The 22,996-nt window shown below is 42.8% G+C and overlaps 1 protein-coding gene across 5 annotated transcripts in view; it reads right to left on the bottom strand.

The window, feature by feature from the left end:
* Positions 1 to 22,996, bottom strand: part of MAP3K15 (mitogen-activated protein kinase kinase kinase 15) — a 166,529-nt gene that overhangs the window by 57,219 nt on the left and 86,314 nt on the right. For 4 of the 5 annotated variants that reach the window (XR_010596664.1, XM_065579742.1, XM_065579738.1 and 1 more), the window contains 6 exons: positions 22,597 to 22,765; positions 16,415 to 16,521; positions 4,071 to 4,241; positions 2,221 to 2,333; positions 953 to 1,112; positions 133 to 283 (listed from right to left, as the gene is read on the bottom strand). Coding sequence is in view for 4 of the 5 variants with exons in the window: in XM_065579742.1 (XP_065435814.1) it covers positions 133 to 283; positions 953 to 1,112; positions 2,221 to 2,333; positions 4,071 to 4,241; positions 16,415 to 16,521; positions 22,597 to 22,765 (871 nt within the window). In the remaining variant the exon portion in view is untranslated. Of the gene's footprint in view, positions 1 to 132; positions 284 to 952; positions 1,113 to 2,220; positions 2,334 to 4,070; positions 4,242 to 16,414; positions 16,522 to 16,718; positions 16,841 to 22,596; positions 22,766 to 22,996 lie in introns of those variants that run through there. The other variant, XM_065579750.1, reaches the window with a different exon arrangement.

Genomic DNA, 22,996 nt, shown 5'->3' with positions numbered 1-22,996 from the left:
AGGCATCAGATGTTTTTAGGTTGGTCAAATGACTACTTAGAAGAAAGGAGATTGAAAAAATGATAGATTTTGGTTAATGCCATTCAATAAGATCTGGGGAAATTAGTTACAAAACCTATTTGGGCATCTTACTGGAAATCTCAGTCCATTAGTGGTTTCTTTCGTTGCCTCAAAAATGATATCTAACCAGAAGTTCAGTCTCTCTTGTCTGGGAGAATGCTCGATGGTGAGTTTCTTGAAACGCTGAATTAACAACAGGTTCTGGACTAATGACCTCAAGTACCTAGAACATATACAGTCAGTCAAGGCGGGCGGAAGAAAGAGAGAGAGAGAAACTGAGACGGACTCTGAATCCCCCTCCCCTCCCAACGCTTTTTAATAAGTTAGTAGCTCAAATGTAATTTCAAACAAAATTAAATGTATTCTACAAGATACTGTCATTTACATATGACTGTGTTGATTTTACAGATTTATAGGCCTGATATCAAGCTTAGACATGAATCTATAGTATGCTTTTATACACAACTGATTTGACAAGTACATGGTTAAATGGATCCCTATGTAGTGATGCCAATGGAGTGATCACATGGGGGGCAGAATGGGTTGCACATATCAATACTTAGAAGAGAATTCTAATTCAGTCTGAGTCATCTCCACCATCCTCCTCCCCTTAACGTAGAAGGAGAATCTAAAACCAGCTCTATCAGTCTGATGGATAGTTTTATTTTCTACCAGAAAAAAACCCACAATAAAGAATAAAGTTCAAATCAGAGTTGCAAAAATTTGAGATTTAAAAATGTGTTAAGTCATCTGGTTCATCCAATTGTCTGGTTAGGATTGTTCCCTGCTGGACATTTTCTAGTATTTTGTCCAGTCTAGTTATAAAAATCCCAAAAGATAGCACTTTTGACCGAGACAATATGTGCATTTAATGTGAGCACACACTACTTACCAAACTGGAGGCTTCAGTTTAAACAGTTTCTCCGCTGCTTGCACTGCCTTACCAATGTCACTGGCCAGCATGCTCACACTGAAAAACTGTCCCACATCCCAGTAATTATTCATTTTTTCCAAGCTTCCCTTTCTTCCCAACAAACTGTTCAGCCGCACACCTGGGAAATTTCACATTGAAAGAATGCTTCTATTTTAAATGAAATTTTTGCACATTTTGCTATCACTATCATAATGATCATTCAGAGATGGAACTGTCATTAATGAAAGAATGGGGAGTATTTACTCCTACCTGGAGATTATGGGCCAGATGCTTTGACCCCATTAAGGCTACTTTGTACAGCTGTGGTGACAAAACACAAACTTAAACATGGCTCAACTGGCCAGTGAAGGATTTATTTTGTGTAGGGCCACTGTAGGAGCTCTTACACTGACTCCCAGTGTAGGGGATGTACCTAGGTGTCCCTATGTCCTAGAGATCCCCACCTGCTGGAACAGTCCCTAGGCCAGGGGCTGGTGCAGTCTGGTCCCAGGATTGAGGTGTAAAAGTGGTTAAAAAGACACTTTTGCATCCCCCTGACCTCCTTTGCTGCAGGAAGGGCTGCTCTGGTGCAGCTGAGGATCCGATTCCAAATGTAGAACTTTGATTTTTGGCTATTACCTTTCTAGAATGCAACTGAATCTATAATACAACAGTTTTATTTTACAGATCTATCTATATCAGGGATGGGTTTCAATCAAGCTCTTGAACTTTGGGGAAACTAGAATCTGAGTTGGGCAACTGGCTCCTAATTCTATAATGGGCTAAACCAAATTTTGAGCCAGATTCATCTCTGCACTGATACAAGGGGGGCGGGGGGAGATGGTCTCCCTGATTCTGTGTCCATAGTGGCCCTCAATGCCCCTTAACTTACACCTTTGTTGCAATAGTAACTCTGAACCACTGCAGTGGTGCAGAACAGTTGGGCCACAGGTCCAGACCTGCCTACACCACCTCCCTCCACCTCTGCTGTGCGCTCTAATTCCCCCGCCCCCCCTGTTCCCAGGGCTCCTGAAGAGGTGGCACAGAGCTGTCTCTGCAGCAATTGTAGGGGTCACTCATATCTGGGTGTTCCCTGGAGCAGATTTATGCTCCTTCTGTGGCCTCTTTTATGTTGGTGTAGCTGGCATAAAGGGACCAAGGGGCAAAGATGAATACACCTCAGACCCATCTCTGCAAAATAAAATTCAATTGTTCTTTATTAAAGAGAACACAAAGTTATTGTTTACCTATTTTTCTTAGTTCCATAGAGGTTTCAAACTGCTGCCCTGCCACAATCAGCAAAACTGCAAGGTTAATTCCAGAATACAGACTTGACTGGAGCTCAAATCCTTTGCGGTACCTGCAGAGACAAAGAGTCTAGAGCTCACATCTTACTGTGCCTTAAACACAAAACATGGCACAGTTGTGAAAAAGGGGCTCATCGTCCCTGGGAAAAAAGTATTTTTAGGGACCATGTAATATGTTCATTACTTTGTACCAACACCACCCTGAAAAGGGAATGCTTTAGAGACCATGAGTTAACCCAGTGGGTCTCAACCAGGGGTACACAGAGGTCTTCCAGGGGTTACATCAACTCATCTAGATAGTTGCCTAGTTTTTCAACAAGCTACATAAAACGCACCAAAGTCAGTACAAACTAAAGTTTCATACAGACAATGACTTGCTTATACTGCTCTATATATTATACACTGAAATGTAAGTACAAAATTTATATTCCAATTGATTTATTTTATAATTATATAGTAAAAATGAGAAAGTAAGCAATTTTTCAGTAATAGGGTGCTGTCACACTTTTGTATTTTTATGTCTGATTTTGTAAGCAAGTAGTTTTTAAGGGAAGTGAAACTTGAGGGTACGCGAGACAAATCAGACTCCTGAAAGGGGTACAGTCGTCTGGAAAGGTTGAGAGCCACTGATTTAACCTGTCGTCAAAGAAGAGAGGGGAGGAGAGCAGAGGACCTGCATACAATTTTGTGTCCCATCAATTTGCATGATTTGGAGGAAGGAAAATCTGAGTTAGTTATTTTAAAAAATTAACATTTAATACAACAGAATGTCATTTTATTCCACTGGTGATATAGGAATATCAAGGAAAATGCAGCAAGATGTTCTTTCTTAGTGAGAATTTTACATAAAGGGCTGAGAGTTACACATGTTCTATTTCTTTATGTCTCTATGCCCCAAATCCTGTTCCTTAGTAGCAAAACTCCCATGAACTTGGCTAAATTATCTAGAGCCAACTGTTTTTATGCATTTATTTAATTTCAGGAGAGACCCATTTACATCCTGGGGGTTCATTATTCCCTGCACACATTGTAATATTAATCTTGCTTGAGACATCCCTTTTGAAAAGAAAATATAGTATTTTACAGTAACGATCCAGAAAATACACCATCAACATTACTGTAATCAGCAGACGTTTGAATAATTACTGTACAATATTCAGCTTACATATATATATCTGTGTATACACATGTATGCAGCATGACTGCATTAAATGGAGTTTATCAATGCAGCTCCTTAAACTCACTGGACAACTTGCTATTGAGCAACATGAGACATCTCCTTTCTCAGCATCCCCTCATGGGACTGAGGATAGAATTCCTCCCTGTGCAGAAGACCAGCACGAGGCCTATACGCTACCTGCATCTCACTTAAACCCTCAAAGTGGGGTTTAAGTGAGATGTAAATAGTGCTAGGTCTTCTGTGGTGTCTCTGCACGACGGAGGTGAATTTCACCCTGAATTCGCTGTTTGTGCAGCATTCCCAACCCATACCAATACATAGAGAAAAGTGAGAGACCAGGAATTTGTTTGCCTTAAAAAAAAAAAAAAACCACTAAGATACAGTTGGCCAAAATGGAGATCCTTACTCAAAGTTTTCCCAATTCTGACTAAACCAAGTGCAAATTTTACTTCAGTAGGAGTTTGCTTAAATAAAGACTGTGAGGAAGTAAAGACCTTGGAGTTTAGGCTCATAATTTGGCACAGTCTTGTTTAGATAAATTCTGCTGTTTTTTCAAAGCCAGATGTAAAACTTTGAAAATGCTGTTAAATGGGTTTGCTTTTTCTGTTACCATTCAATGGCAATGTCTCGGCTACTGGTATCTTTACAGTCAGAATCAAGGAATATGTCCTTGTAGATTCTCCCACACAGGCAGAACATATCTGGAGCAGGGTGATCACACGTCTGCAGGACTTGAAGCATCACTTGTAATGCCTTCCCTCTGTCGCCGGTATTGTTCCTTCTAAAATCAATGCAGAAAATTACACGAATGAGTTCAAATCCAAAACAGCAAATTTGAGATGCACAGTAGATTTAGTTTTTGCTATCATTCCACTGAAATGTAATTGTGTATTGGTTGGAAGAAATAAAACTCTACTGTCATAGGGGAACTACTTGTTAAATCTAAGAACTGAATAACGTTCAGACTATTCTGGTATATTAAAGATTCTCCATCTCTCACCTGGTTCTTCCATACATGAACAGACAGGTGTTGGGCATGCTGCGAAGGGGAAACAAGCACTTTACATGAGGCTCAGTCCCCACAACACTTGCTACAGGGTAACAGTCATATTCCCATGGTAGTCAATGGGACTACTCACTGCACTATGCCTAATAGTGTTTACAGGCATGGACCCATAATTCGGAAGTGACCACCACCAGCCAGTCCTGTGGTGATATTGACTGGCTGTGGGGGAAAGCCAGGTTGATCTCTCTTTGTCCAGTAAGACAAGAGAGATCAACATGAAGCCTTTGGGGAAACGGATATTGAGGGAAATAGTATTTTATTCCTTGATTAATCTGTGGAGGTAAGAAATAAAAAGTGTAAAAGATCTAAAAATTAACAGCTGTAATGAGCTTCTAATTAAAAACATGTAACATTCATAGTCATCACAAAAATCAAGCTAGTAAAATATTATATACTCTTAACATTTTTGTTAACATAACTTCAAAATTCCTGGCTAAATAAACCTAGATAACCTTCAAATATCAGAGGGGTAGCCGTGCTAGTCTGAATCTGTAAAAAGCAACAGAGGGTCCTGTGGCACCTTTGAGACTAACAGAAGTATTGGGAGCATAAGCTTTCATGGGTAAGAACCTCACTTCTTGCATCTGAAGAAGTGAGGTTCTTACCCACGAAAGCTTATGCTCCCGCTAGATAACCTTGTAATTTTCAATAAATTTAAAACTCACTCTCACTATTTACATCAAAAAGGCACATCAGTGTGAACAGAAAAAAATGCATTTGCAAGTGAAAAGCAAGCATGGTTTTAGAGCTTAAAATCCACTTACCAGCATTTTGCTAATAACTAGGATTCAAACTATTTACCAACCCATTTTCAGATCTGCTTATGGTTTCCTGATCCCTAGTATCTAGGTATACAGAAACAAACTTATGCTTAAGAACATCTATGCTTGCTTTGTCAGCAATGCCAAGGGCAGACAGCTGCTTCTGGTAATTTTAGAATTGTTTTCCACTGAAAGGATTTAATCTCTGATATAGCTGCTCAGTTCCTTGGGTAACCAGCAAATAGACCAGGGCCTATAGAACATACCTACAGCAAAACATGTTCTATGTGTGAGAAGTGCAGGATAAAAGTGTAATATGGCTATACAGATTTCTAACTAGTTCTCTACATTTTGTACTGCCTGTGATGCCAGAGGCATTATGTAAATTGTACAGAAGCACGTACCAGAGAGTTTTAAAAGAGTGCATTGTTTCTTCAGATTAAATTCTGAATTAAAGTTCTTCCTGGCCATTTCTAATGAGATCCAAATGAAAGTTAAAGGACTTCTTGGAACTTTATAGAGGTAACAAATTAAAAAGAGGAAAGAACAAGTCCAATGTCCTCTGTGTCAAATTCTCTCACTTAACCTGTTCTACGTTAATCAGATTCTCTAAGGAATGTTGGCCAAATTCTACCCTTTTTACATAAATACAATGAAACTTGTGCATGCATAGCCAAGGACAATATTTGGCCTTAAAACAGGTTCCTTTGAGGTCCAATAATTAGCACATATTGCAATTTAGGGATGTGTTTAAGACATTGCTGACACAATAATGTCTACTACATTTGCTTTCAAAGGCATCATACAACCAGCAAATAATTTACAGTACTTTCAGATACCTGGTGTAGGTTAGTACCATTAAGCCAGGTTTATAAACTGTCTGTGCAAAAGCACAAATTTAAAGAAAAAGCCATCTATAATGCAATACATAGTATGACACAAGGATAGTTTTGCTTAGGATAGACCAGGGATCGGCAACCTTTGGCACACGGCTCGCCAGGTAAGCCCCCTGGCAGGCCGGGCTGGTTTGTTTAACTGCCGCGTCTGCAGGTTCGGCCAATCGCGGCTCCCACCGGCTGTAGATCGTCGCTCCAGGCCAATGGGGACTGTGGGAAGCGGTGTGGTCTGAGGGATGTGCTATCCGCCGCTTCCCACCACCCCCATTGGCCTGGAGCAGCGAACCGCGGCCAGTGGGAGCCGCGATCACCCGAACCTGAGGACGCGGCAGGTAAACAAACTGGCCCAGTCCGCCAGGGTGCTTACCTGAGCTGCGTGCCAAAGGTTGCCAATCCCTGGGATTGGCTAATGAACAACTCGTAATAGTTTTCTGTCACTACCTAATGCTGAAAACTTTTTGGGCACCATGGGCTTGATCCAATGCCCATTCGACTCAACAGAAAGACTCCTTTTGTCTTCAAAGGATCAGGCTCAATATAAATAATATCAATATTAATGCAATATGTACTCCAGATTGTAATGGGCAAAAGCCTCCACATCTCATTAAGAATCCTACGAATTATTCAGTTCCCTTGTAGGGGAAGGAAGGGACTTGTAATGGAATTTAGAACAGTGCATTTAAATCTTTTTAGATCAATTAATTGTGGATTTAAATTAATATGAGACATTATCAGGCATGACATCTAGCAACTCAGCTTAACTATATTCACCTAGACCAAATTTTCAAACTTGGATGCCCATAGTTAATCACCTGAACATCTGATTTTGGCACCTAATTGCTCATTTAGGCACTTAAAGTGATATTAAATCCCAGTATGTGCCCAGTGTACACTAGGTGCAAGGCCAGTAGTGACAAAGTTATTACCATAGGATAGTTGTTTATGGCCTATGTGAAATGAGTCCAGTTTCTATGGGGTAAGCATCTACGTCACCACCAGTCTTGGGAATAAACTATCACCCTGTAAGGCAATCTCAGCTAAGAAGCCAAGGTACGAATGGGATGGAAAACTGAACCACTCTCTTAAGGCCTAAAGGTAGCTTCTCCAACTCAGCATGGAGGTACGCAAGTGGGATAACGTCGGACACTTGGCATGACACTCCATAGATAGAGGACTCCTATTTATTTCATGTTCATCACTATGGCATCCAAATGCCTAACAAAGTCTAAACATATATTTCAGGCTCCGGTGCTGTCATTAGAGCAACTGAATCAGCTTAATTTGTTTTTGTTTTTTTAAATGGTAATTCTGTTTAACATCCTTGCCCCAGCATCAACTGTATTAACGTGTTTTTTATTCAGAGTCCTAACAGCAGAAGGAAGAGCGGCAGAGTTAAAGTACATTACGCTATAATGTCCCAGCAGAGCTAACAGAAAGCATGAAATATTTTCCTAGTATGAGTAAGTCAGCTCAGCGAGGATGAACTGATCAAGATAAGCATGTCCTCTGCCTAGTGCTAGTTAATTTGGGGACTAAATAGTCCTCCTTTTCAATGGATCAAGTTCATGCATGTTAATCAAGTGTACTTCCTACCATACTCTTGGCTGTTTGAATTAGGATAACAGCCGCTGCTCCCTATCTTCTACCCTCTTGTGTAACAGTGCAGTAAAAGATAAGATTTATTCCTGATCATTTAAAATAACTCATATAAAACAAGTTGCATTGAGTGGGGTTTTTCTATCAGCAATCACAGCTCAAGGTGATGAAGATCATTCCCATAACTACATAGAAAGTTTTTAGCAGAAAACCAGACCACAATTTTTTTTAAATGTTTTCCTGCTTGTACTAATACAGAAACAAATAAGGCTATTTTGTTGATTTCATAAAAATTTCTATCACATAAACATCAAACAAAAACTTTGCAATCCTCTGAGTGTAAAACTAGATGAACTATCTTGGCCAGTCTGCAGGAATGAGTCAGCAAATGTGTGTTGATCGCTATCATTCAGGCCTTCATCCTGAAAACACTTGCATTTGTGCATAACTTTATGTACACAAACAGGACTACTGAAGTCAATGGGCCATACAGCTAAGCAGGTACATAAGTGTTTGCAGGTAACTGCTATTTTCATCTCCACAATCATGTTTTGAGTAAGAGCATTGCAAGCAACATGTGTCAGGGCATCCATATGCCAGTTGCTTATCAATTAAGTGATCTAGCTTACAGAAAAGCCAGCATACAGTACAGCTGACCTTCCTTATGCACCACTATCATAATAGACAGTCAACCATACCATCCTGCCCCACGCCAGCCATGGCAGAGGTTAGACCAGACTGGGAACAACTTTTACTTGCAACAATTCTCAAGGGCCACATGCCAGTGGGTGGTAGTCAGAGCACAGTAACTCCAGCTAGGGACTTATGGGCAGCTTCAACTCTAGCTTCAGCAGTCACAGCAAGAGGGAATGCAGGGATGAATGGTTCCTATTTACCACATCAAATGATCTGTCAAATACAAACCTATAAACTGTTGAATCAATAGGACTTCTTTAAAAAGACAGGATAAGTTTTGAAAACTTTTTAACACTAAGTAATGAAAGGATTTTCTCCCCCAAATACAGTACTGTTTTGTAACTTGGCAACTCTGATTAGAGGAATTTTTGCCTGGATTTAGAAACCCATAGGTACTTTATGTACTACTGAGGTATGCTTTCTTGTTTCCATGGAAGAACAAATACAGCCAGCAGGGATAAGTCTCAGTGATGCACAGGAATGCATTCATTTTCTCTCTCGCCACCTATGCATGTCAAAGGATCTGCTACACCTTTTTGGTTTTTGATGATTAATGGATGTGGAATATTAAGAGCTCATCTTACGTACTCATAATTGCTAATGGCATTCCTCTAAACTTACAAGTAATTTGCTGGTTTTTTTCCATTAAGGATAATCAGCATCCACAAGAATATGATCCTCTTACAACTTTACCCCTTCAATTCTCCTTTCCCTTCAGCCGCTCAAAACCCACGCAAGGTATCATCTTCACGCCCAATCCCTCTCATCTACCACCCTGTCCTTTGCATCACAGCAACAAGCAAACCACTAAGCATACACTACTATTTTTCTTTTATGCCCTGAAGGCGTCACTCTTCACATAAAACCTTCCCTGTAGTCTTCATTTCCAGTAACTGTGCTGTCATCACTCTCACCATATCTCCAAAAACAGCCTCCTTGATCATTTCCAGTCTGGTTTCAGCCCCGTTGGAACACCAGCATGATTGACAAGTCAGAGCTACACACCGTGAGCCACATTCTTACCCCACTGAAGTCAACAGGAATCTTGTCATTAACTTCAGTGTGGCCAGGATTTGGCTGTCTGGGATTAGGCCAGTGGAAGCATTTGCCACTTTGTAAACAACAGTGATGTTATCAGTTTTGGTCTGGACCTTTATTGATATTTTGTCCTATATGCCTCCTGTTTGGGGCTTTGGAGTGGAGCCTGAAGCAGCTCCAGAGCAGTGGAGCAGCAGGTTATTGCCTGAAGCAGGAGCAGAGCTCCAAAGCCCTAGTTTGCACCATGATTAGGCAGGTAGATAGAATACTCTTATTCTGGAAGAGAGACTGGATTATAGAAGGGCCCTAATTCAACCAAAAGAAAAGTTGCTCATGGGGGGGCCCCTTTGGTTTCCTTTATCTTTAATTTCATCTTGTCTCTATTTGTCTGCTCATACAGGACATAAAATATTTTCTCCATCTTTGCTATCCCCACCAGACTGGAATTACTACCTACCATTTTGGTTGTTAGACAAGACATACTGAATATCAGTGGAAGGAGGCAACAGATTTTTTCCCCCCCTACAGATCTGGGCTTGCAGTTAGGTTGACCCGGTTTTCATGACATCCATTCAAGCCAGTATTTTGTTCTGACTGATTATTTCAGGCTTCAAACAGCTGTCAAACAGTCTAATATGCATGTTATCATTATAAACATGACCTCAGTGTCATATTGCAGAGTAATGAGAACATGAGGTAGTTTAATCCATAATAAATATAAATACAACCATTCATAAAGTAGTTGGCATTCAAAAGCAGCACTTACTGTTTACTGTGACTTAATACATTCTGGAACACTTACTTGCACTAATAAAAAATAATCAATATGCATATCAAAGCAGTCTTAAAATGAGGATGAGGTCTGATAATGACTGCTGAAAAAATGGCATCACAGCATTACAATATTTATTGCATCTCAGTTACTCCATATCAGATTTGCACAGTTTATAAATACAGATGGATAATCCAAAGTATAACTAAGTATATTAAAATCTACAGCAAGAAATAGGCCTAGAATAATTTACAGCAGATAATTTAGTGGTATTCCACATACTTTTTCATTAAAAACACAATACTAATCCCACTGAAGGCTAATGGGGTTATATATGTGTCAATAAGGGCATAATTTGGCCTGCAGATCCTTTAATACTGGTGATAACGCACAAGGTGATGAGAACTCAGCTTGACTTTCAGATTGTAGGTTGAACTTGCAGGGTTCTAGTTAGGAAAAAACATTTTTTCTTGAAATTCTGAAATGTCAGATGCAAATCACTGACATATAATAAACTGCATACCCCCATGATGCCACTTTTACAGAACTACATTTTAAAACACTTATTCCTTTTCAAGGAGAATATTTCCTATGGCTTTCATTACCAATAATAACTAGTTATTTACTAATGAATCCCTTGCAGCATGTTATTCCCATCACTTGCTAATAGCTTGTTCTTTGTATGCTAGTTCATTGTTAATAACCAGTGATGATTGCATTCTCCCTCATCTTTAATATGAGTCAAGATGGAACTGGCTGGGGGCTAAAAAGAAATCACACACACCAGAATGTTGAATAGCAGGAGCTGTAATATCTCCACCTTAGGCCTTATGCGAGGGTTGAATTGGGCTTTAAGGTAGCTATAGTCTGCTCTGTTTTATGAAAAAATCAGAAGTAGCCCTTAGGTGCTGTGAAAGTGGCCAATGCAGCCATCACTTGAGCAATATTTGGACTGTCCTGGTTTAGTCTACAAGGACCTCTTCAAAATATTAATTAAATCATTTTTAGTTGATGTGACTAAACTCTAAATCACCTATGGACAGCCATAACGTTAACATTCTAGCTGATAGTGAAAATTTAGACTTTATTAATATTCAGACAAACTCTGCAGTAAGTAAAACAACAAAGAGCCAAACTAATGTGCCATTTAAATTATTCTCCTAGCATTAAGCTAATTACAGGCAAGTTAAAGCTCTACCTTAGCCTCTAGACAACCCCCTCCCTACCCAACCCTCACCCAAATTCCCTATCACAGTCTCCCTTCCTGGGTTTCTCAGCCAATCTCAGTGTCCCCATCCCCCTCCTGCTCTCTGTTGCATTCTCTTGACTCAGCCAGGCCCAGTTCTATGCCCACACTTGTCTCCTCATCAAACCTGTCTCCCTTCCACTCTCATCTCCTATCCCTGGCCCCACTGATCCTCAATCCCAGTCTCCTTACCCACCCAGTCCCATTCTCCTCCTCCCCCCAACCCAATCTGATATCAGTTCCCCCTCCTCTCAGTTCCCAGTCCCAGTTTCCTTGTCCAGCCAGTCCTGGTCTGCCTGCTCACAGCCCCAGTCATTCCTCCAGCCCAGTCCAGGCTATGTCTATATATAAAACACTACAGCAGCACAGTTGCAGCTGCACCATTGTAGCACTTTGGTGTAAATACTCACTACAGCGACAGGAGGGTTCGTCTGTTGCAGTAGTTATTCCACCTTCCCAAGAGACAGTCGCTCAGTTGAGAGAAGTATTCTTCCATCAACCTAGCGCTGTCTACACTGTGAATTAGATCAAATTAACAAGGTAGCTCTGGGGTGTGGATTTTGCCCATCCCTGAGTGGCATAACTGGGCTGACGTAACTTTTCCGTGAAGACCAGTCCCCCAGTTTCCCTGTTTCCTTTGACAGCTTCAGCTTTCAGTCCGAGTTTTCTATCAACCTTGCTCAATCTACTCCCCCCTAGCAGGCTCAGCTCTTTCCCTCTCTGCACTGCATTGACAGCACAGGAGAGACAGTAGCCAGTGTCTCAGTTCAGGTGCCCAGGCTCAGCACAGCCTGCAGACACAAAGACCTGCAATTGCAGGGAAAGTCCTGCTCAGCCCCAGGCTATAGCACGCCCAGAGTTGATGGAGTTCTGGGAAATTCAGCTGCTAAAACCTAAGAAGTCTCCACTAAGCATGTGCATACTGCAATTTTTCTAAAGCTTATAAATTGGCCAAATGTGAGTGGAATTTCCTGATACAAAGGCCCCCTACCAAATTTCAAGTCCCTGGCTCCAAGGCATGGAAGTCCTAGAGCTTTTCAAAGAAAAGCTTAACAGAATTTTTTTTAACACAGTCAAAAGAAACATACGTTTTTCCTAAACTTGTTCTCTGAAATGACAACCATTTTGGGTCAATTTCTGCAAACAATTTCAATCTGAGGCAGACACATGACTCATGAGAACATACAGTGGGAGGATTGCTTAGAAACCACTGTATTGATGGCAGAGAACAAAGTGTGGTTGTATCATCATACCAGACTACGACAGATTCACTTTACAACCATTGAATGCTAGGCATTCTCCCTTAGAGAAATATGAAATCCAAATGGATTCATAAATCTGTTTTGGCAGACTATCCCCAATGAGGCAGAGGACATTATTTCTTTAAAGGTGAGCCCTGAGCTCAAACACTAGGAGTATTACAAAATATAATCTTCACCCTCCTTAAACACAAAACTATACTAAGGTTCAGAGCATACCTACTTCTATTCCTAGAACCTGAACTCACTTGGGACAGACCCATGATTGTCATGAAACCCTGAGTCAGCCATGAAGCCATGTCCACATAATCACATAATACACCGGACCCTCGCTATAACACGCGTCTATATAGCATGAATTCACAAATAACGCGGTCGCGGCCATGGATCCCAAATTTAATTACTTTAATTGCAATTTATTTTAACGCGGTCCCCGCATTAACGCGGTACCGCACTTGGATCCCAAATCCCGCGTTCTAGCAAGGGTCCGGTGTACAATAGGTCTAGGCAACTCCAGTGCCAACCCAGACAAAGCGCCACAGTACAACCTGTACACCCCAGCTATTTTTCACCCAGGAATCTGCTCCACAGATCCTCAGCTATACATCATCCTTACAATTACATCATAGTAGTTAGAAATTGTATTAGCCACTGACCTTACATTAAATAAGATGAAGCAAAGAGAAGAGTCCCTGATAATATGTGTTCTGTGCTCCAAAGTTGAGTCCCCAGTTGAGACCAATGTGACAGATAACTATCCTACCACAGAACCTACACTTGAGGAATTATCATAATCTATTATTTAGAATAGTGCCATAAATGTGTATGCAATTCTCTGCCCTCTCTCCACATAATTTGGAGAGTCCACGCCCCCAGAAATGATTCCCTACCATTTGAGTGCCATATCTCTAGCTCTTTGTAGCACAGCCCAACCATCTAACTGAAAAGACTAAATGAAATTAACTGCCAACAATAACTTAATTAAAACAGAACAAGAGGAAATTAATGAATGAGATAGTCTGCTGATTATGATTAGAATTGTGGTATAATTGATGTGAAATATTAATTATTAGATTCAGCAGTGTCTGACATTTGGTATGCTCAGGTTCCTACAATCAGTTATTCTGTTATTACTTATGATGCATGTTATTCCTGCTGCACTTCATTGTAATTCTGGGTAATCTTTACCCTGTTTTGCAAGGCAAGAATCAATATCTTAGGTATAACTTTATCATTTTGTATTCTTGTGAATACTAACAAAATTCAATAAAACAGGAATAATAAAACCAGAAAGTTAATAGCACAAGCATTCTATAGAAAAAGTTAACAATTAAGTTTTTAGGATGACCAGATATATGAATAGACCTGATCTAAAAATATTTTCAAGTCCAAAACAATGCATCAAGTAGCAAATATACTTTGAAAATTGCTGAAGGGAAGTAATTTTAAAAGATTACTCTTTGATTGGACCAAAAATCTATAAACAAGAGAGAGTACTTTTGTGTTCTCACTGTTGGAAAATTAACTGTTCATTTCTAGAAAACTATTTACCATAATACATTTCCTAAGTATTTCCAAAAGAACATAAGAATACCATACTCAAGTAGTCTGGTAACTCAATGCAGCATATGTTGATGAGGAGAACAGGTGCAGATTATTTTGCATGTGTCTTTTACAGAACTCAAATTCCATCAATATCTTCAAAAAGATGCATGAGATTTAGTGGCATTAATAGAACTAATCATACAATAACTAATCACACCACTAATAACTAATAATAATAGTGAATCATACTTGTATGATTAGTTGTTATTTGTAACTAATAACTAACTCTGCCCTGTACTGATAGCTACTCGCCCCAATTCCCTGCCCCCAATTCCCTCCCAAGGTATGTCTACACTTTAAGCTGGAGGTCACATAGCTGTGGTAGCTATGATTGAGTGTAGCCACGGTAGTATGAGCAGTGGGAGTGACTAGCCATCTGAAGTATGTGCCTAATGTGTCGAACGGGAACATACGCTCTCACTGTTCATGTTGTTGCGGCTACACTGTATCAAGTTAGTGAACTCATCTGATCACAGCTAGCATGGGTAAATCTCCTCAAGCTGGAACTGACACCTCCAGCTCGAAGTGTAGACATACCCCCACTCTCGTCACCTTAGATTCACTCTACACATGCCCCTTTCCCCCTCCTCTCCTTTTTCCCCGCTATCCCCTTCCTTTCAATGTCCCCTTTTCCTTCCCTTCAGCTCATCCTCTCCTAACTAAACCCACAATAAATGAATAAATAAATAAAATAAATTGTGGAACTAACATGACATTTGCTGCAATCCCACTGTTCACTCTGCTTGGGTCTACACCCTGTGTCTCTGTTGTCTATTTAGACTTTAAGCAGGGGTTGTCTACTGCTCTGTGTTAGTACAGTGCCTAACACAAGGAGCCTCATTCTTGGTTGGCCCTAAGGCGCTACCGTAACAAACATGACTAATTAATAAACTCTACTGCACATGTGCAAATGGCAGCTTTTTGCAGCTTATAACTGGTCAGACCTAGACAAATTTTCAGAGAGACAATGAAAAGTATTTTTCTGGCCCCAGGACTAGCTCTCTGACCAATTTCAATTTCCTACATCAAATTCTCAAGTCAATAAAGGTGTTCAAAAAGTCACCAAAAATTAATGGCAGGGGAGACAGTTTCGATAAGCTTCATTCTCAGAAAGCCTGAATCCCTTTTGCTGAAACTCTCACACATACATAAAAGTACAGTGAGGCGGGCACCAAAAATGGAAAATTTCAGCCAAAAGGTTACATTCTGGGAAAGTTTTAAGAATGTTGTGCTGTCCTAAGTCAAATGCCTTACAATAATCTAAGTATATTACATTTATACAGTTACTTTATTATCAACCAGACCTGTAATCTCATCAAAGAGTAAAACGAGGCTTGTTTGACAAGACCTATTTTCCACAGAAACAAGCTAAAAGCTTTCTTACTATAATTTTAAAACGCAGTAGCCATTGTAGATAAGTGCTATGGAAAGACCAGCCTAGAGGAATACAGGGAGAAAACAGAACATTTATCTTTATCGCTTCAGGAGAGGTCGAGTGGATGAAAGCAGACAGGCTCAAATGGGCTTTTCTTCCCTCAACCGGAGATACAATGTATGGTTCAACTACCACTGATCACTGATTACTTTAATAACTCACCTTTAACTCATAGCAATTTAGCAAAAAGGAAACATGGATAAGCAAGAACTCAAACATTTAATGAATTTGGGCCTGATCCAAAGCCCACTATAGTCAATGGGAGTTTTTCCATTGACTTCAATGGGCTTTGAATCAGGTCTTTTATCCAGTCTTGTGGGCAGGCTATTCTTTTACCAAATGGGGGCTGTTTGAAAGCTGCTCTGAGATTTCAAATGTCCTGGCACAAATGGATTAACACATGGTTATTGCAAACAAAGTAATTTATGTCATGAATATCATCCCGAGTGGTGTGGGTGTGAGTGAGAAAGATGTTACACATATATGCAGGCACATACACATGCAAGTATATGCACATCCATTTTAAATATGTGCATATATATATAGCTATAGAGAATGCAAAAAAAACTAGCAGTTATCCTTACCGATTCAATGCAAATGCATAATGAAATTTAATGTTGTGCTGATCAGCCAGATCGCAGGTAGGCAGCATTTCCAGTGTTTCCACCAGCTTCACCATAGCATTATAGTCCTGATAGCAATAAAAAAAATACAGTCAAAGAAATATCACTAAACCAAATCATTTGATCAAACTCCCAGCTGGATCAGGCTCTTCACTTGGAAATGTAAATCAATTTAGTTACAATAATAATTACTGGTCAGTGTGCACAAGGACAGCTCACATTCATTAACAGGCAAGGTAGTTGTGCAAAAGAAGTAGTTACTCACCTTGTGCAGTAACGATGGTTCTTTGAGATGCGTCGCCCTATGGGTGCTCCACTGTAGGTGTGCTTGCATCCCTGTGCTGCTGACTGAAGAACTTCGGTAGCAGTATCCATGAGGCCCACACACGCGCTGTTTCTCCTCGTGCTGCACCACAAGGGTAGTCAGCACACGCGGGCTAACCCCCCCTCAGTTCCTTCTCTATTGCAGAGTCACTGACAAGAACTCTGAAGGAGAGGGACAGAGGGTGGGTTCAGGAGCACTCATAGGGACACACATCTCAAAGAACCATCGTTACTGCACAAGGTGAGTAACTTCTTCTTCGAGTAGTATCCCTACGTGTCACTGTAGGTGTCTCCTGAGCAGTATCCCAATGCAGGGTTGGGACTTTGGGGTTGACGTCAGCATTATGGAGCTGAAGATGGCATGGGAGGCAGAGTCCCCAGTGATCGCATAATGTTCTGCAAAGGAGTGGATTGACACCCATGTCGCCACTCTGCAGATCTCTGAGACAGGCATGTTCTTGAAGAAGATGAGGGATGAGGAGATAGACCTTGTGGAATGTGTACGAACAATATCTAGAGGGGTCATATTGTGAACTTGGTAACATTGTCCGATACACTTTGAGACCATCTTGGAAAGTCTTTGGGCTGATATTGCTGAACCCTTGGATCTTTCCGCAATGGAGAGGAAAAGCCTGGGGGAGTCTCTGAAGGCCTTCATCCTGTCCAGGTAGAAGGCTAGGGCTCTCCTGGTATCTAGCGTGTGTAATATAGCCTCCCTCTTGTCTCGGTGAGGCTTGGGATAGAATGTTGGAAGATTACTCAATTGGTTCATGTGAAACGGGGAGGTTTAGAATGATGTGGCCTGGGCGTAACCTTGTCCCGAAAGAATATGGGGGGGATATGCCATCAGAGCCACTATTTCCCCTAGTCTCCTGGCCGAAGTAATTACTACCAGGAATGCTGTTTTCATTGAAAGCTACATAAGCAAACAGGTGGCCATAGGTTCGAAGGGAGGCCTAGTTGATCCTTTCAGTACCAGGTTTAAGTCCCATGTAGGCGTAGGAAGCTGAGGTTGTGGAAAGAGGTTAACTATACCCTTGAGGAATCTTTTGCTGGTCAGGTGCGACAGCACCGAGTACCTCTCCGCTGGATGGTGGAAGGGCTGTTATAGCCACTAGCTAGATTCAGAGAGCATAGAGAGAGCCCCAAACCTTCACGGACAGTGCATAGTCTAAGATGCATGGAAGAGTCGTAGATGTCGGGGAGATTTGTTGGCAAATACACCAAATCCGAAACCTGGACCATTTATGCAGGTAAGTCTGTTGTGTTGAGGACTTTCTGCTGTGTAATAATACCTCTTGCACCTCTATCGAATAGGAGCTTTCTACGTGTTTGAAACAAGGAGCCATGCCTTCAGGCAGAGAATCGCCAGGTTGGGATGTAGGGTATGTCCTTTATTCTGTGAGAGGAGGTTCAGAATGACTGGAAGAGAGATTGGCGGATGTGTCATGAGCTGTGACAGGTAAGGAAACCAGGTCTGTCTTGGCCACGTAAGAGCAATCAGAATGACATGTGCTTTGTCTCTTTTTATTTTCAGCAGGACCTTTGATAGTAGAGGAAAAGGAGGAAAGAAGGTCTCCATCCCAGGGGAGGAAGAGAGCATCGCCTAAGGAGAGTTGTCCTATCCCTGCTCTGGAACAGTAGGGTGGGCATTTCTTGTTCAGGTAAGTGGCAAACAAGTCCGTGGTCACCTGAATAGATCGTGAAGTACTACTGGGTCTAGTTCCCCACTCACGGTCATGTGGGAATTTGCAACTGAGACTGTCCGCTATCGAGCTGTGTGTGCCTGGGAGGTAGATTGCTGACAGTGTGATGTCACGAGAGGTACACCATAGTCTCATGTGCAAAGGGAGGGTGATTGGGCTCCCCCTTCTGTGCAAAGGGAGGGTGATCGGGTTCCCCCTTGTTGATTTATGTAGAACATGCAGGCTACATTGTCCATTAGGACTCTCGTGTGTGATACTTTGATCAGTGGGCACAGCCATTCCTGACTGCCCTTAGCTTGAGGAGATTGATGTGAAGGGAGATCTCCATGGGTGTCCATTTGTCTTGTGTTGTAAGGCCATTTAGATGTGCACCCTCCTCCCCCCATATGAGTGATGCATCAGTGGTGAGAAGCAATGATGGGCGGAGGTGCGAGAAGGGGATCCTTTTGCAAATGTTGATTGGATCTTTCCACTAGGGTGACCAGACGTCCCGATTTTATCGGGACTGTCCCGATTTTATCGGGACTGTCCCGATATTTGCTTCTTTGTCCCGCGTCCCGACCAATGTTTGGTCGGGACACTGGACAAAGAAGAAATTTTCCCTTCCGCTCTGGCGCTCGCCCCCCCCCCCCCACTCTGGCTCCGCCCCCTCCTTCCCCCATTGGCTCCCTCCTCAAATCCCCGCCCTGGCCCCGCCTCTTCCCCAGCATTCCTCCTCCCTCCCAGGCTTGCAGAATGGCGGCGCAAGCCTGGAGAGAGGGGGTGGCGGCGGCGGCGGTGCCTGGATCCTGGAGCTGGTGAGTCAGCTCCAGCACCCGGGCACCGGGCGAGCGAGCAGGCAAAGGGGGCCTGGCAAGGGAGGGAGACAGGGAGGCTCAGCTGTGAGCCCCCCCCCCCCCCCCGCTGCGCCAGAGGGCTTCTTCCCGGGCTGCCTCACCCGGGGCCGGGAGTGCAGCCTGGAGGCTGCTCCAGCCCTGCAGCCCGCGGGGCAGCACGGTGGGTCCGGACGGGGGCAGCACGGAGCGGGCGGGGGCTGGGTGGGTGGCAGGGGCCGAATCCCCGCTGCTGCTGGGGAGCCCCGCGCCTCTCCGTCCCGCTCGCGGCTGCGGCTCCTTCCCGGCCGGACGCGCCCCCCGGCTTGCCCCGCGCACATGCGGCGCACGTCCAGTTGCTCCTTCCCGGAGGGAGGGAGACTAGGCGCGGGGGACGTGCGCCACATGTGCCCGGGGCAGCGGGGGGGGCGCGTCGCGTCGGGAGGGAGCCACAGCCGCGAGCGGGAGGGAGAGGCGCGGGGCTCCCTGGCAGCAGCGGGGATTCGGCCCCTGCCACCCACCCGGCTCCTGCCCGCTCCACGCTGCCCCCGCCCGGACCCACCGCGCTGCCCCGCATATGCCCGTGGCGGGCCAGGGGGTGGGAGGCTCCGCGGGGAGGGCAGCGCGCGGGGCCTGCTAATGCCCCAGGCCCCTTAAAAATTTTTTGCTCCGCCCCCTTTTTTGGCTCCGCCCCCTTTTTGGCTCCGCCCCGTCCCGATATTTTACACTTGTAATCTGGTCACCCTACTTTCCACCAGTCTAGGAAGATTTTGACCCTGGTGGGTAGTGACCAGCCTTTGTCTAGTCTGTCCCTGTTTGGTCTGTAAACCGAGCTGAAACACATCAGAAGGCACAGCATGTGAAGCTTTGTGTGTGGTATCACCGCTGTGCCCGCTGCCATGTGCCCCAAGAGCTGTAGGCAGTGTCTGGCTGATATTTGTGGGCTGTTTTGAACAGTCTCTATGTGTGTTGCCAGAGAGAGGAATCTGTGTTGAGGTAGGAGAGCTCTGGCCTGTAACGAGTCGAGGTCAACACCTATGAATTCCAGGCGCTGCACTGGAGTGAGGGTTGATTTCTGGGCATTGATCTGTGGGCCCAGTTCTGAAAACAAATGCTTTGCAGCTCTGGAGACTTGGTGAGCTCTTGGAGAGACAGGACTCTGAGGAGGCAATCGTCCAGAAAAGAGTAAATCATGACCCCTGGGGAGCATAAGTGGGTGGTCACCACTGAGAACCTTGGAAAATACTCTTGGGGCCGATGATAGCCTGAAGGGGAGTACCCTGTAGTGGTAGTGGTCTTGTCCCAGAATGAATCTGAGAAATCATCTGTGAGATGGTAGGAGTGAGATATGAAAATACGTGTCCTGAAGGTCAAAGGCTGAAAACCAGTCTCCCTGTTCCAACACTAAAATGATAGTTGCTCAAGTGACCATCTTGAATTTTTGAGCCTTGACAAACTTGTTGAGAGCTCTGAGGTCTAGTATTGGTCTCCAACCTCCCTGCCTCTTGGGTATTAGGAAGTAAGAGTAGAACCCTTTGCCTCAAAGATGTTGAGGTACCGGTTCTATGGTTCCTAACTGGAGGAGATGATCTACCTCTTGTTGTAGCAAACTCTCATGAGAAGCGTCCCTGAAGAAAAATGAGAAAGGGTATTGTGGAGGGGGTAGGAAAGCAAAATGGATAGAGTACCCATTAGTCTGATATTATGCGCTCCCAGGTGCCGCAGAACACTGCCAGTCAGTGGCCAATGGGTGGGTAGCGGTGGCCAGTTGTAGCAGTTGTGGGGAGTGGTCTAATGGCACCTTGACCAACACGTCAAAATGGATGTTTGGATGTGGATGGCTGGGATGAGGAAGATTGTGCGCCAGATGGTTTATGTCTTGAAAATTTAGTTTTTTTTTTCTCTGGGTCTCGTAGTAACATTGAGCTGGGTATTGGGAGGTGCATGGCTTGTGATGGGCTGCAGACTAAATTTTCTCTTCTGTCCTGGCGTGTAGATACCCAGCAAATGGAGAGTGGCCTGAAAATCCTTCAAGGTGTGAAGAGAGGCATCAGACTTTTCTACTAAGAGCTTAGTGCCCTCAAAGGGAAGATCTTCAACAGTTGACTGTATCTCCTTCAGGAAGCCCAACAGATGGAGCCAAGAGGCACACTGCATCACCACCACAATCGAGATGCAGCTGGCCAGAGTGTCAGCTGTATCAAGGGCAGATTGTAGTGTTGTCTTTGCTACTAGCTGACCCTCCTGAATGATGGCCTTAAATTGGTCGCGATGCAGCTTGGGCATATGCTCAATAAAATCATTCAGTTCTGAATAGTTTACATAATCATATTTTGCCATGAGGACTTGGTAATTTAAAACTGAAGTGTGGCTGAGGAGTACGCCTTCCTCCCAAAAAGGTTCAGATGTTTCCAGTCCCTATCATAGGAAGGGGATCTCATCTGGTGTTGATTGCCATGAGAATTTAAAGCACCCACCACAATGGTGAGGGGCGGGAGAAGAGGAATTATTGCAGTGTGGGTAGGCCTAACTATGCTAACTTTAATGTAGGTAGTGCGGGTAACAATCATGGGGTCACAGACCCTGACATGGGTCAGCAACCCAGCGGGCTTGTACTGGGGTGCCGAAGCCTGTGCCACCACTTCCTCACTACCATTGTACCCATGCCAGCTAGATTAAAGATAGAGTGGGTATGCCAATTCGCACTGCAATCACATCTTCATTTGCCGAGTAGATGTATCCTGAGGGAGGGACACAAGAAACAAAAGTGCTAATATCAGAAGAACAATTTCTATAGGATTGGTGAAAATAAGTCTTAAGGAATGTCACTCACAAAGATGGACAATTCATAAGTATAAGAGAGGCCCTGTTTTACCAAAAACAGTTTTTTAAAAAATCCAAAAGGTTGTTTTTTCGGGGGTGGGGGGAGAGGAGTGGAGAGTAGGGTTTTTAAAACACACACAATATTCCTTTTTATACCTATTCTGAAACATAGTAAACCTGGGCTCTTGTAGCAAATGTTGAAATCAAAACAAATTCTTTTTCTTAGTTTCCAAAGGCTTAAAGTTTGGATTTAAAAATTAAAAACCAAATACACTTCTTTTTTTCATAGATGAAAAAGAAAAAGAAATAACCTACTTTAAAACCACAATATAACCAGATTTAACTTGAAACTAAAATAATACAGTGGTCCAAATTCAAGAAGCTATCAAATAAATGGGCAATAAACAAGAACAACAATAAACAAGAGTAAAACCCACTCAAAAAGAGAATCTTCCTTACTTTCACATCAATAATATACCTGGATATCTCGATAAGAAAGAAGCAGGTTTATGACAATGTCAGAAGTCAGGACTTCTGTATTATCCATACGGAGCTTAATCCTGGCCAGCTCCTTTGCTAGTTCATCTCCTTGATACTTGTCTCTAGCTTTTCTAATATCATTCAACAGTGTTTCCTTGCAATATGCACTAAAGAAATAAAAACAGAGATAAAGATAAAGTGTTAGAATTTTCTAAATGGAGGTTTGGTTACAACATTAAAACAGCACTAATATTTCTTTATCGGAATGAGGTTTAAGTTAACTATTCCTTTCAGTTTACACTTTTAAGAAATATTTTATATGAGACATTATTAAATTACAAGTTCTAATTTTTTTAAGACCTAGTAAAGTAGAGGAACAGTGTTCAAAATAAACACAT

Source organism: Chrysemys picta, chromosome 1, assembly GCF_011386835.1.
Source record: "Chrysemys picta bellii isolate R12L10 chromosome 1, ASM1138683v2, whole genome shotgun sequence".
Lineage (NCBI taxonomy): Eukaryota > Metazoa > Chordata > Testudines > Emydidae > Chrysemys > Chrysemys picta.
The sequence above is the reverse complement of the archived record's forward strand: the minus strand, read 5'-3'. Positions and strand labels throughout refer to the sequence as shown.